The sequence below is a fragment of the Syngnathus floridae genome, chromosome 10 (genome assembly GCF_059516105.1).
Source record: "Syngnathus floridae isolate MCC-2025c chromosome 10, RoL_Sflo_1.0, whole genome shotgun sequence".
Lineage (NCBI taxonomy): Eukaryota > Metazoa > Chordata > Actinopteri > Syngnathiformes > Syngnathidae > Syngnathus > Syngnathus floridae.
In genome coordinates this window covers 11,133,168-11,147,314 of record NC_142422.1, presented here as the reverse complement: position 1 = coordinate 11,147,314, position 14,147 = coordinate 11,133,168, and the positions used below count along the sequence as shown (strand labels likewise).

General features: G+C 44.4%; 2 protein-coding genes across 5 annotated transcripts; one reads left to right on the top strand and one right to left on the bottom strand.

Moving 5' to 3' along the window:
* Window positions 1-11: 11 nt before the first annotated feature.
* LOC148392374 (BAR/IMD domain-containing adapter protein 2) lies at window positions 12-11,413 on the bottom strand. 2 transcript variants are annotated; one of them, XM_088386258.1, is made up of 18 exons: window positions 11,348-11,413; window positions 10,929-11,262; window positions 9,095-9,272; window positions 7,608-7,770; window positions 6,065-6,186; window positions 5,927-6,002; window positions 5,560-5,646; window positions 4,976-5,037; window positions 4,815-4,886; window positions 4,509-4,646; window positions 3,895-4,047; window positions 3,636-3,812; window positions 2,885-3,509; window positions 2,626-2,815; window positions 2,413-2,505; window positions 2,124-2,283; window positions 2,012-2,052; window positions 12-1,938 (listed from the first exon to the last, which is right to left on the bottom strand). In XM_088386258.1, exons 5-18 carry the CDS (start codon window positions 6,110-6,112, stop codon window positions 1,866-1,868), a joined length of 1,995 nt encoding a protein of 664 aa, XP_088242384.1. In that variant the 5' UTR covers window positions 6,113-6,186; window positions 7,608-7,770; window positions 9,095-9,272; window positions 10,929-11,262; window positions 11,348-11,413; the 3' UTR covers window positions 12-1,865. The 2 variants fall into 2 exon arrangements, with proteins under 2 accessions (XP_088242384.1, XP_088242383.1); XM_088386257.1 differs by having other exon boundaries at window positions 2,626-3,509.
* On the top strand, window positions 9,143-14,059 carry LOC148392373 (neuronal pentraxin-2). Of its 3 annotated transcripts, XM_088386262.1 has the most exons (7): window positions 9,143-9,409; window positions 10,071-10,166; window positions 10,884-11,550; window positions 12,194-12,482; window positions 12,736-12,983; window positions 13,055-13,234; window positions 13,306-14,059. In XM_088386262.1, the coding sequence occupies exons 3-7, from the start codon at window positions 10,969-10,971 to the stop codon at window positions 13,513-13,515; spliced, it is 1,509 nt and encodes a 502-aa protein (XP_088242388.1). In that variant the 5' UTR covers window positions 9,143-9,409; window positions 10,071-10,166; window positions 10,884-10,968; the 3' UTR covers window positions 13,516-14,059. The 3 variants fall into 3 exon arrangements, with proteins under 3 accessions (XP_088242388.1, XP_088242387.1, XP_088242389.1); XM_088386261.1 differs by lacking the exon at window positions 10,071-10,166; XM_088386263.1 differs by lacking the exon at window positions 10,071-10,166 and having other exon boundaries at window positions 10,813-11,550.
* Window positions 14,060-14,147: the final 88 nt, after the last annotated feature.

The following is a 14,147-nucleotide window of genomic DNA, read 5'->3' as shown; positions in this document are numbered from 1 at the left end:
AAAGGGGAATGTGTCTGTCACAGATTTTTCTTTATTTCACACAAAGTATTAATTAGCGCATGTTAGGAAATTGCTGCCACATACATGGCTAATGTAGAAACATATGCATAGTGTGTTCATTTCACTTTGGTAGAGGAATGTATACTCTTCATCATGTAATTACATAATATGCTCTGCGATAGAACTCTTTTATTTTTAGAGGATCACTGTTGACCCATTTTATCTTCACAAGCATTTTAAACTCGTGTCCTAAAACCAAAGTGAAGTGAAATCATCACCCCCCCCCCCCCCCTCCATCCCCGAAGGCATGGAAAATATCACATTAGCAGTTAGAATGTCAACTTTATAAACACAATATTTTTTCTTGTGGCTACAGAGCTACTAAAAGATCATTTGATATCTCGTTTACCATTGAACACTCCCTTGGCTCTCATCAACTTTCCTGTAAACCTTCTCAAACACTTTCTGATAATACTTTAAATCCATTCAAGATTCTGTTGAGTCTCCTGGGTAAACACTCATGATGACTAGCTTTGTTTTGGGGACTGAAAAGGAATCAAAAACATCCCAAGACTGGAATAGCCTTTTCTTTAAAACGTAACCTCATCAACTTTCTTCTTCCTATAGAAAAAAAACATTTCAAATAAAAGCATCCTGCACTCCAGATGTTAACTCTTGGGAGAACACAGTCAGTCCTCTTTTGCATTCTTCAAAACTGGCTGCTACTGGGAGAAATCTTTTTTCAGATGCAATTCATCATTTCACGGATTAATGACATTTTAAGTGTACCTCACAAAGGCTATAAAAGTATGATTTAACTTTTCACACAAGGAGGGGTTGGGGGGTGATTTTGAAAATCCACTCCATATAAATTTAAAAAGTTTCTCAAAAGGTGGTCCGTGGCCACCTAGTGGTCCATGGTGCGATTGCAAAGGGTCCGTGAAAATACAATATCTGTCTAAAAAGCTCCTAAAACCATTATAGAAATAGGAATCTTTGACTCAAAATGTGACTGAGACCTTTTCTTATTGAAAAAAAACTGATTTTTAGCTATTTTACAGATGTACAATATTTCCATCTGCATGATTAAACTTACGGCACAATTCTGTAAATTAAACATCCTCTGCATTCTTGGTCAATTATGGGTGATCCTCAGGGTACCGGACCCCAAAAAAGATGAGAACACTGTTGACACGCGATGTCAAAGCAGCAGCATGTTTGTCGATTACTGGCCTCAAACTGTCATAACCTTCACCCGCACACTCAGTCTTGAGTGTGAAGTCATCATTTACACGATTACTACCTTTGCAGCATCAACACATGAATCTAAAGCGGCCTAAGGCAACAATTTGAATTTATATGACAATTACAATAGGAAGCTGTTCTGAAATACACTCAACTAAAAGCACTTTTGTGAAAAAGGCAAGAAAGCAAAGAAAAAAGTCTAAAAATAGCAAAGAGAAGCCTTAAAATGTTGATTACAGCAGACTGATCATATATAAAAGAAAATAATAAAAATTGTGTTGATTTTGAGTATTAGTGTTTCTCTAGAGCAGTGGTGGGCCTAAAATGTATATAATTATATATATAATTATTTGTTACATACCATTTTTTTCTTAATAACTTTAGTATAGCTCTTGAAAGACTTCCCTGATCAGAAAGCAGTGGCCCACCTCTGCGTTAGTCAAACTGGACAATTTAGAAATTTGTATTCACTTGTATTCACTTTCACCTGCACACACATTCACCTTTAGGAATACTAAAAAAAAAAAAAAAAATCTAACTCGCATCAGGTTAATTATTTAAAAAAGAAAATAGAGAGGAGAGTACTACTACGATGTGTTCTGTCGTCAAAACTGGAGCGCTCACTCAATGATGGGCGCCGAGCGATCGTTGGTGACGGTTCTTCGGAGACGAACGTGGGCAAACGGGTTGGTTCTGGAAAAAAAAATAAAAATGTAATAAAACAAAAAAAGAAAAACTCAAATTTTTTTGTATCAGTTGGGAATACCTTGTTGGAGAAGGTGGTGAGGAGGCCAACTGTGCACAGATCTGTTGTAGACAAGAAAGAAACACTCATTTTGTATTTACTGTAACGATAATTTGTCTGACCCTGCTCCGACCTTGTTGGTGTCGGCCATGCTGTACGGGCGTGGCCGGAAGGTGCTGATCCTCTGGGGAGGGAGGGAGCGCTCGTCCTCTGACTCGGGGGTGAGACTAGGCGACACCAGCTGGTCCAGCTGGCTCATGCTGGTACTGTTGGCCTTGGAAAGGAAAAAGGAGCTGCGAACGGGGGTGGGGTGGGGGGTTGGGGAGTGCGCACATTATTAGCCATTCGCTGCATTCATTCACCAGACACTTCATTAGGTACACTTCTGCATCAAAAGTATAAGTAGTAATATATGATTGTACCTTTTGGGTGTGTAGTCGAGGCTAACTCGCCTCTCAAGGTGATCCATCCTGCTATGTTGTGGCTGAGTGTAGGAGAAAGGGAACCAGCCTTTTCTGTCAAAGGCAAAAAAAATTACTATTCAAATGGTCACTAAACTTCAGGATTTGGATATGAGCGGCCTTGACGTGTTTCCATCTGTAATCTAACGGCACCGAGGCAGCCTTGGAACATACCGTCCGGTCCGATCATTCTGCCCGTAGTGCCACCCGTCTCTCGGCTCGGAAATCAGCAGAGTGATGCTGTCCCCGGGCAGGAAGTGCAGCAAGGAAGCGCCGCCTCCTCCTCCGCCTTCTGACACACCGGGCGAGTGAGAGAACACGGCTTCCACCCGCATGGGCCCCGAAAGAGGCAACATCCTGGCGCCTGGGTGAGAAAGGGAAGGATGAATATTTGTAGATGAGCTCCATCTTAAAATGTTGAGGTCCATATCACCTTGAAAGCCGCCCAGCCTCATTTCACTGCCAGGTCTCTTGGGTAACGGAAGAGTGGATGTGGCGCACATGTCGGCAGTCTTCATCAGCCAAGGATGAGCGCTAGGGAGTGTGTTGTTCCCTCCCGGGCCCACCTGTTGGTGCAGCAGCTGCACGGGGGTCATGGCCCTGGACAGCGGTGCGCTATGGGGAAGTGTTGGGCTGTGGGGGGCGCTGTGTGGGATGGCCACGGTGATGCCCTGCGAGGAGCTCCCGGTCGGGGACACCTGCCCAAGCGACATGACGGTGGAAGGGATGAGACTCGGCGATAGGTTGCTGGTGTTGGCAGCCATGAGGAGAGAGGAGGGCTGGGCCGCCGCGCCTGCGACTGGGCTGGCGCTGCCGCTGCTATCGGCCGGGGGGCTGGCCGCCGACACGTTCAAGGGGGAGCAGCCATGTTGAGGGGATGCGTCTCTTGATGAGCCTGCTGCGGCAGTCACCGGCCGGAAGGTCTGAGGAGAGCCCTGAGGATAAGCGTCGTCGCTCTGGGAGGACGAAGAGGCAACCGAGCGCTGCTGCTGTTGCTGCTGCTGCTGCTGGGAACGATCGCCATTCAACAGAGGTGGGACTTCTTGAACTGACAATCTCTGGAAAATGAGTTAAAAGCCACTTGAGTAAGTTCCAGGTTACCTCCACAATGAAAGACCAGAACTAATTCAAACCGCAAACTTCAGAACTGTGAGCCCAGAGTGTATTCCCCAACATGTTCTGACCTGTTCTGACGGAGAGCAGCCCAACTTGGTGTGTCGGAGGACCTCGGCGAGCCCGGCGGCCGCGGAGCTCTGTGGCGCCGTGTGACGCAGCAGGTTGAGCGCGCGCTCCGGAAGTTTGGTCGGATGAGTGCACGACTGCTGCCATGACGACAGTTTCTGCGACAGGAGCTCTCTCACCTATACAGAATTAAGAAATCCATGTAAAACCCAAGACAAGCCCATATAAAGTACATCATCTTAGGGCCTGACCGAATATCACCTTGCAGTGGTAATTGATGAGCAGCTTGGTCACACAACACTGCCGATCCACCAAGAAGCAATATCGTCTCCTCTCCTCGGTCAGCGCCGACCTGTAACCTGCAGCGACCAGCGTGTCCAACTCCACTTGGCGCCGACTCATTAGCTCCACAAACTGAGAAGGTAATCAGACGGATGGGCCATGAATAACCCATTCTTGATTTGCAACCGCACATGGAGCTGGAGTGACCTTTGGAGTACATTGTTCTAAATCAGGAATAACACAAGTGACATCATTTCCTGCGTCACAATAAATCCAAAACAGCACTTGTAGCTTTGTTGACCTTTGCTTAAAAAGAATTCTTGCTCCTTGACTTCCATATTAGGTGAATGCAGTAAATCCTCTCAATCTTCTCATTGTGACCCTGCCTTCAAAACAATCATCTGATGCAGATTGCCGTCTAAGCTCATTTACAGTGTTAGGGGTACAAAAGTAACACTCATCTTTGGTGAGAAAGAAATGTGTAATTGTGTATCGACCAACATTTAACACATACAAAGAAAAAAGAATGGGAGCGAGAACGCTTCCCTGCGGAACACCATATTCAATATGGTGGTGGAGGTGAGCATACTCACCTGCATCTCTCTGTCTCCATATTTGTTCGGGTGACGGCTGCCCAAGCTTTTCCTGCGCAGCTTCTTCAACTGGGCCTGGCAGCGCTCGATGGAATCGGTTTTGGAACGCCGCTCGTTCTGGTACTTCTTCAGAGTGGCCTGAAGGAGGACAAATTCACATCTTTTTAATAAATACGTATTGTATTAATCAGCAAGCACTCTTTTGAAGATGCAGAGTCCCCATCATTGTTGCATTTCCAGACAAGGTGTCTGATGAACTTGATGTGAACCATGTGTCAACTGTGGGAGGACCTCGTGTTGACTTACCGTGAGGTATTTGATGTCCAATTCCAGCTTCTGCTCCAGCTGGGCCAGCAGCTCGGAATGAAACAACTTGAGCTGTTGACAAATGGCCAAAGAGACGCAGATAAATATTCACTGGTGTCTCATTGATGTCTACGCTATGTCGCGTTCTGCCTCCATCTTACCACATCTTCCAGCTGCACCTGGATCTGTCTATGGACCTCGGCCATCTGAAACAATGTGTCTCCTGCGCGACAGGGATAGAACAAAATAGCGATTGGTGGAAAACAATAAAAAGTAGCCTAGCAGTTTAAGTTTCAACAGATGAAGAAGACATTATTAAGGAGAATCATAATCATGATATTAGTTCTACAGAATTGTTTGGCAGAAGTTTTGGTCGCTTGCACACAGCTGACACAGTGGAGTGAGTCTCCTCTCTGCATGGGCCGCACAGCGCAGCACAGTATGCAGCGGCTGGCATCTCGCCCTCTTGACACCCCTGCCCGCCTCCCCCGCTGTTTTCGGCATCACAATGAGATCATGTGGTGTTGTTAATCTCCCAACAATGAGCCCACTCTCTCCCTTTGCCTGTGTTTCCTCGCTCTCTACATTTCCTCTTGTGTCTTCATCTCCCTCCTGGACAAACACAAAGCTCCCAGGCTCACAGACTATTTCCCCACGCCCCGAATCCTCTAGATCGTTTGAGTCTATAAGCGGCTGATTTTGATTTTCCTTTCGTAACGACGTCCTTCCATGCCCTCTCACTCACCCAACTCTTTGGAGCCTTGGCTGTCGCTGGCCAGCTCTCCCAGTTTGACCAGAGCGTCGAAGTAGCCCTTTGCTGCCACTGTCACTCCTGGGGAAGATCGAATTTAATTGGACAATTGTCCGACTATTTTAGACTGAAAGGTCAAGACAAGATAAATCACAAAAACATTGTTGACATTGTTTTCGACAGCCATGTTAAGACTTTTGTTATCACTTTTGTTTTGAATGTCGACAAGTTGTAATGAGCACTGGTTTAGCAGTGAGTGTCTAATCGGGTCATCGTTTAGACCCAGGCGATATGCTACATCCAGTGCAAGCGTTCTTTTTTTTCCAGACAGGAATTCAACAAAATGGAGACCTAGACAAACCTGTGAGGGCTTTCTCGTAGTGTTTTCCCATGGTGACAAAATTCTTCAGACTGGGGTTAAAGTGGTCCAGAATACCCTGTCGGCAAACATCCAACTTGTCAGACACAAATTGTGAAACATAAAATGAAGCGTTCATACCTTATAAACATTTTCCGTCATCTTGTTGACTTCGTCCGTTCGTGACATTTTGCACTTCTATTTTTTTCTCGTCTCTGAGCGTGTTGGTACTGATGGAACGTGCTCTGCTTGGTCAGGATGCTCTGATTTACAGGAGATGATAGGAGAAGAGAAATACAATTACGTCTTTGTGTTCATTCAAATGTGTGAGATTATTGCAGGTGATTCATTAAAGTATGTGAGTGAGGGGAAAAAAATAATTACTGGAGGGTGTTTAGAGGTCACTGTGACCTCCCGTCAAGATAGGAGCGCACACCCTTGACTAAAAGCAGATATTTTCACACCGATCTCCTCCCAGACTGGCTGGGTCAATTCCAACACTATCCAAATATTCCCCAAGATAAGAAGTAGCGGGGTGGCGCGGGTGCGGAGTCACAGGTGTCAGAATGAAGAGGATGTCCCGTCTGGCTTTGCGCAGTGGCAAAAAATGCGCAGCCATCAGTTTTTTGTGCAAGTGCCATTACAAGCAAGATGTTGACCCAGATCGGCAAATCCCAGACTCTTGCTCATTAGAGCCACATGAGTGCAATTGTGTGTGTGTGTGTGTGTGTGCTTTTACAACAGAATGCAAGAGGGGGAAAAGCGGAAGATTGTTAGATCTTTTAAAAGTGGAGACTATCCTGAGAGATTTTATTCTGGGGGAGCTGCGGAGTTTTTTAGCATATAAGAGGGGAAAAGCTGCAGGTGGTTTGGAGCTGACACAGAAGATGCATTCATCTGCTTTAGCCTCTTTAAATGTGCAAGGCAGGAGCAGGGGGATTAATTGATGCATTTCAACACAATTGCGCCAAATAGCACTCTGTCCATCCATCCAGTTGAATTTACTGTTAAGTAGTTTTAAATTAGAAATTAGAATGGAAATTTTTGATTAATTTCATGCAATTTTAAATTGATTGAATTGATTGAATAAATAAAAATAAAAAATAATTAAAAAAAAAATATATATATATATATATATATATATATATATATATATATACGTATATACATACACATACACACACACGTATATATGTAATACATTTGAATTAAATTATTACAATTTTTCTTACTTATATTTAAGTGCGGTGGTAATGTTCAAACTGCATAACAGTTGGATTAGATGTACATTTTAGGAACAAAACCCTTCTAAGAGACGCAAACTTTTTTTCAGAAGTGGTACTTAGTGTGAACATTTTGCAGTTAAAAGTACTTCATCGAGTGTCCTGTACAGTAAAGGGTTAAAACGAGCAATGTTGATGGAAAGAACAGGAAGCAGAGTTGAACATCTTTGACAAACTAAAAAAACACCCCCACCCCCACATAATCAAGCAAAGTGCCCCCAAAAGTGATCACTTACAAAGCAAAACTAACTTCAACATCCTTGTAACACATAAAAAAACGCACAGAAAACGTTTTGGTGATTTTGTTAGGTGATGAAAGTTTGCCTGCGGCCTTTTGCAGCCTGTTAATTTATGCGGCAAGTGAAACAGCACTTAAAAGCGAAAAATCAAAAAGTAGTTACCTTGTTCTCATCTCATTGTCGAGCGAGCGAGTTGTCCTCTCTTTTCTTGCGCCGGCTGGCTTGAGTGAGTGGGGGGTTGTTTGAGCAGGCAGGCCACTAAATCTCATCTCCCCTCCACCCCTTTTTCACATGCGCTCTCTCTCTTGCTCTCTTCCTCCCTCGCCTGCACACAAGAATGGAGGTCAGATATTTGGTGCCGTTCAGTACCTCTCCTCATTACTGAGCCGATTAGCAACATGCCTTCACGGATGCAAAATGAAAAAAAAAAAAAAAAAAAAGCATCCATGAGCTCTCTCTCCGCTGCCTCCCCCTCCCCTCTACGTCCAACCGGCTTCTCACCATAGCCCGGTCAGCCAAACCAGTGGCCTGCTACTCTCTCGCTCCCTCACTGGGCCTGAATAACAATGAGCTGACAGGACTTGGTCTGAATAGCAGCAGGAGAATAATGACTTGAACTTTTTAAGCCAAAAAAAAGAGAAAAGGTCCATGCAAGTCGCACAGGCCTGGCCTACATAGATCAAGAGTAGCACACATTCCTGTTCCTGGCTGGAGGAGGCCTCACGGCATGCAAACATGCTGCAGGCTCGCAAGATGGACCCCACTCTTCTTCATGAGCTTGGCACATCCGGGCCTGAGAGGCCCAGCTTTTGTTACCTACCTCGATTAATCGGGCTCGCTCTTTTTTTTTTTTTTTTAACTCTTTCACAGGACACATAAATCCTGCCTTTGTTTGAAAATGTTTAAAAGCGTTTATATATACTGTATATATTTTAACCACTTAACAATAACATCACAAAAAGCATGAAGACTGAAACAATGATGATATCATCTCAATTCTACTCAGAATTAAATTACTTGGTGTGAAATTTGTACACAAAGCTTCGTTTCTATTGGATGAATAGCAACGACTTGGATACACAGGGTGAGAGCGCCTTATTAGGTTCCCAGGGCGAGGATGGAAGCATATTTGGTAACATAAACCAGAGTAAAATGACTGCCACACACACCCTTTCTACTTTTGCCGTTACAGGTGACATTTTTTTAATGCATTGAAACCTTTTGGCCAGTAGGGGGCAACAGAGTTAAATGAACTGGTACTTGTGTGTGTGTGTGTCTGTGTGTCAAGACCTAATTCGAAAGGTGGCTCACGCTGACCCATTAACATACAGGTGAGTCAATCCCATCCCACATAACAAGGGTGATGATGGCAAGGGGATTGACCCATTTGGATGTCTACTTATGCAAAACAAAATGTTTATATTTATGATGAATATGACTATTCCAATAAATTACACTCAATTCTTAATGAACTGCCACACTCCCCAGTTTTCATTTTGGACTCGTTCCCAAATTCCCCATAGAATTGTATTGGAATGTTTCTGGATTTTTTTTTTTTCAAACGTTTCATTGTTAATTATGTTTCTCTCACCTGTATAGATGAGCAAGCAGGCCGCAGTGCTCCTATTTGCTTGTTATGTTTACCTGACCTTTAACCTTTAAAGCGGCGCCATGTCCCGCCGCCACCTCTCGGGCCGCCAGTCGAACGAGGCGCCAATCAGGTCAGTCGCTCGCGTGCCGGCATGTACGGTAGTTGCCAAGATGACGAGTCAGGTACAGGCGGGAGTCTCGTCCTCGGAAGGTAAGCGGTCCCATTGGAGGCGGGGCCTTCAAAGACAGAGGGAGGAGGGGGGAGGGAGATAAAGGGGAAGGGATTGAAGGAGTAAATAAATCCCTTGCAATCTGATCAATGTGCGTACAACTCCGCTGCATGTGTGCAGACGCTCAAGCGACGGATATATCAGGTAAGAACGCTTCTGATTTTCTAAAGACAACATTTTAGAAACACCTAAAGGAGTTTGATGTTTTACGGAAGTCAGGATGACTTACAGTTTGAATTTGCATTATATTACAGATGGATTTTATAGGTACAAATGAAAAAGTAGTCAGCTTTTTTTCCGATTAAAGTCATAGTATTACAAGAGTAAAGTTGCAAAAAGAAAAGGAAAAGAGTCATAATTTAAAGAGTGTTAAGTAAAGACAAAATGTTCCAATCGAAAGTTAAGAAATTCAAATAGTCAAGATATTTTTGCAGCAATAAAAGTAAGTACGTTGATGAAAGTAAAAAAAGTTTAGATGAATAAAATCACCTTTTTTTTTGCATTACAGTATAATTATATGAAAAAGTCACAGTAGACAAAAGTTATTTTGTTAAGAAAAACATGCATAATTTTACATGAAGTCGTAAAAGAATGAAGTCATTTTCAAAGTCAAACTTGAGGGGAATAAAAACTATTTTTACACAAATGAAGTTGAAAATAAAGTTGGTAATAGTAAAGCCAAAGCGCGATTTAGCATGATGTCATTTATTTGCCGCTTCATTTCGTAGCCTTTAATCACACATGTAAGCGCACTTGTCAGCTTTTAATTGACCTCTCATGGTGCTGCTTAAATATCCACCTCTAGCATATGGCGCCGCAATCTCACTGTGGATTATCGCACACACACACAGACACCAAGGAGGACGAGCAGGGGGAGGCCGACAAATGATCTGCGGCTAAGGTAGCACAACAAATGCTGGTAATTAGGTTAATGGAGCCGTTGTGAGTGCTGATTAACTGGCCGGCGAGATCACAACTCCACTTGGCCCATCTGTCTGGGGCACTTCAATGTTCAATGCCACTAAAACAGCAAGACAATTATATGCCAACATTATAAAAATAATAATATGGTTGCAACGGCGTGCTGCAAAAGAGCACACACGCTGTGGATAGGTCACTGCGAGCGACGGGTGGTCGCTGAGGTCTAGCAGCAGGGTCACGCATGTGCCATTTGGAAATGACCACCAAGTATAATGCAGGAATGTTTAATATTTCATGATTGATTATCTTTGTAAATATAGATAGGCACATAAAGAAAAAACGGGCCATTTTCAAGTGGAACGATTCAATTCGGTTTGATTCAGTGGGGTTACGATTCAAATTTATGTTGCGGCTTTTGTCATATTTTGTCACATGCAAAAGGTCTCCAAAGCCTAAATTATTCAAATTAAATAAATTCAAAAGAAACAATAAATTAGCTGCGACAATAAATTGATTTATACTTGTTGTCCACCAACAAATCGATTCAAGAACCTTTTTAAATGTAACGATTCGATTCTGTTAAATTTTGCTTCAAACAATAGATTTTTTTTTACTCCTTTGTGTAGGTTTTGAACTCTGTAAGGGATTTTTGAGCTACGGATGAAAGCGCATCAGGGCTGTGGCTTTTGTTTTGCAGTTTCATTGCAAAAATCGGCGAAGGAACCAAGAATCAATCACCCACCTGGACAATGGACTTTCAACTTTGATGATCAGACAGTAGGATGGAGACGATAAGGAAGACTCGGCACGCATTCGTCGTCCTCCTCTCTCTGATCCTCCTTCCCGCGTCACCCGCTTCGGACTTGAATGACTACCACTCCGCACAACCACGTTTTGTGTGCACGCCCATTCCGGCGGACACCGATCCCGCGTGCTTCCCTACGGCGGGCCTGGGCTCAGGGGGAGCGGGCCACCATCAAAGCGCGCCTCCTTCCGGCTGGTGGGGAGCGAGCGACGAGGCCAAGACCACCATCCTCCATCTCCGCGAGAGCCTCGTCAGCCAGAAGGAGACCATCCTGGACCAGAGGGAGACCATCAGGGAGCTGACAGCCAAGCTCGCTCTATGCGAGGGCTTTGCCGGTTCGGCTCACGACGACCAACCGGGCACGTCCTCGGACCAGGACTACGGCGATAACCGGGACGAAAACCTCGTACCGCACTCTCTGCATTCTGATGGAGCTGACGGCACAGAGCATCACGAGGAGGACGTCGTTAAACATGTGAACTCGGGCGACGTCATATCCTCACCAGAGCAGATGGAGCGGATGCTGCAGGCGCTCAAGGAGAGACTGGGAAACCTGCAGGTGAGATGGGCACAGGTGACAATAGTACTCAAAATTTAAACTGAAGGACAGATACTTGTATCAAAAAGAGACTTAGAAGTTATAAAATAAAAGACTGGCATGCACTGTACTTAAGTAGAAAAGTAAAATTTGTAAAACTGTTTAAAAAAAAAAATCAACTCAAAAGTAGGCAGCGGAAAACAAACATTTGTGACTTTCTTGAAATGGTAAAATCTGGACAGTTAGCGGTAGTCAGGGTATATGGCGGCAAAGTACTACCTATGTCTAAATGAAGCTTGAACATGAGATGCCACATAATCGCAAATTTGCTCCTGTTCTTTGTTTGTTTGCAGAAAAATCTACTTAGAAAGTGTAGTAACGATTCCAGTGAGCACGGGCCACTATGATTTTATTTTGTCATTTTCTGGAGCTGTGGACTGATGGCGGGACAAGGGGGGTGGGGTCACGGGTCTAAGATCAGTAGTAATTATGGTGATCTGTCTTGACTGAGGTAATCGGGCCACGCACATGCACAAAGCCCGGATTACCTGACAGGCGCATTCAAGCACAATGAAGCACACAAACACGCACAACACGAACTCCACACAGGATTCAAACCCGAGACCAACCATTCTAATCACCTATCCTTGTAATTCCCGAGCAGAAGAGGAACTCATCCCTGACCTACTCCAGCTCTCTGAGGGTGCTTCTGCAGAGGAAGATCGACACTCTGGAGGAGCAGCTGCACCCGCACGACCACCAACACCCCGACGACCACGATGACCAGACCGCCAACCACACTGACGAGCACAGCGATGAAAGCCATCACATGGACGGAAGCCAACAAAGCGGCCATGAGAATAACGAAGCAGACAGTCATGGTCAGCTCCCACCGGGAGGACACCACAGTAGCAGCAAATTGGAGAACATGCTCAGCCAGCTTCAACTGACAGGTACGCAATACAGGTTAAAATTACACACAAGCGACAGTTAAGTGCAAGTGTGAAAAAAAAATACTCAAGTACAAGTAGTCATTCAACTTCTTCACTTATAAGTAAAAAAATACCAGACGAAGCAAAAGTACCCACACTCTGTTCTTCAGCATGGTTACTTAGCACTATAAGCAGCAAAGCACTACTTTTATCCCAAAATGAAACTCCACAAAAAAAGTCGACTAACAGAAAATATTTGTACCTTGATTTTCAGGTTCCAAGAGGAAGAACGAGGCGGGCGGCTTTCAGCTGAGCTTCCCCATGCGCACCAGCTACATGCACGCGCGCATCAAGCGAACGCTGCCGCGCGACATCTTCGCGCTCACTTTGTGTCTGCGGATTAAGGCCGGCGCCAGGCCCGCCATGGGGACACCGTTCTCCTATTCGGCGCCAGGCCAGGCCAATGAAGTGGTACTGATCGAGTGGGGGGACAACACTGTGGAGCTGCTCATTGACGACCAGGTGAAGGGGCGGGGGGTAATAGCCACCTGTTCCAATACTTTTGCACAAAATCTGACTGACCTTTCTTGTAGGTCGCGTCTCTCCCAGTGACGTTGAGTGACGGCAGGTGGCATCACGTGTGCGTGACGTGGTCCACGCGGGACGGGCGTTGGGAGGCCTATCAGGACGGTGACTTGCGGGGGTCCGGGGAGGATCTGGCCCCCTGGCATCCTGTCAGAGCAGGAGGCGTGTTTATCCTGGGACAGGAACAAGTGAGGACAAACTAATAAGACATTTTTTAATCTATGGATCTAATCAGTGATGACTTGAATTCTGGTTGCAGGACACTCTAGGTGGCCGTTTCGACGCCACGCAGGCCTTCATGGGGGAGCTGGCCGACGTGCAGATGTGGTCCTCCATCCTGAGCGGGGCCGATATCCAGGGCCTGGCATTGTGCGGTAGCCACTTGTCCGGTGATGTCATCTCGTGGTCTGACGTGGACATGGAGCTGCACGGGGGAGTGTTGAGGCACCCATTCGAACCCTGTCACTGAAAAAGACTCAAGTGGACCAAAATTGATGATAAAAAAAACCACACACACACAATACTGTAAATGGGGGTCAAAGACTTTTTAAAAGAGAAGCCTCCAAAATGAAAATCAATGCCTTTAATTTGAAGTTTTTTTGGGGTCAGTCTTTATAGCAACCTGAATGGTCAATATTTGAATTTGTGTTAGGTACTCTGACATGTTGTCATGTAGTTCATAATTTAGATAAATAGTTGATTTTGTTGTAACAATTTGTTGGCAAATTTATTATCGGGATGATTTCCACTTAAAATACAGCTAAAGAACCAAAGAAATTGTCAGCATTTTGTTATACTAATAATCATGTGATTTTTTTCTTTTTTTTTTTTTAAATGTTCTTAAAATGTATTGTAATGTCTCAACCAATCATTTGATTATTATAATCGTGTTTTGGCAAAGCATTGAACTGTGACTGTATTGTACTTTATAAAAACATTTTTGTTGTATTATTTCCTCATTTCCTAAATTCATACAATGACATTAATCACAAATTAAAGTGTATGAAGATAAACTGTCCCAGCTTCCAACAAAATGGCAGCACAAGATATGCTAAGCTAGTATCAGCGCTGCAAACAAGCCAATGTTGGCTAGCCACACCT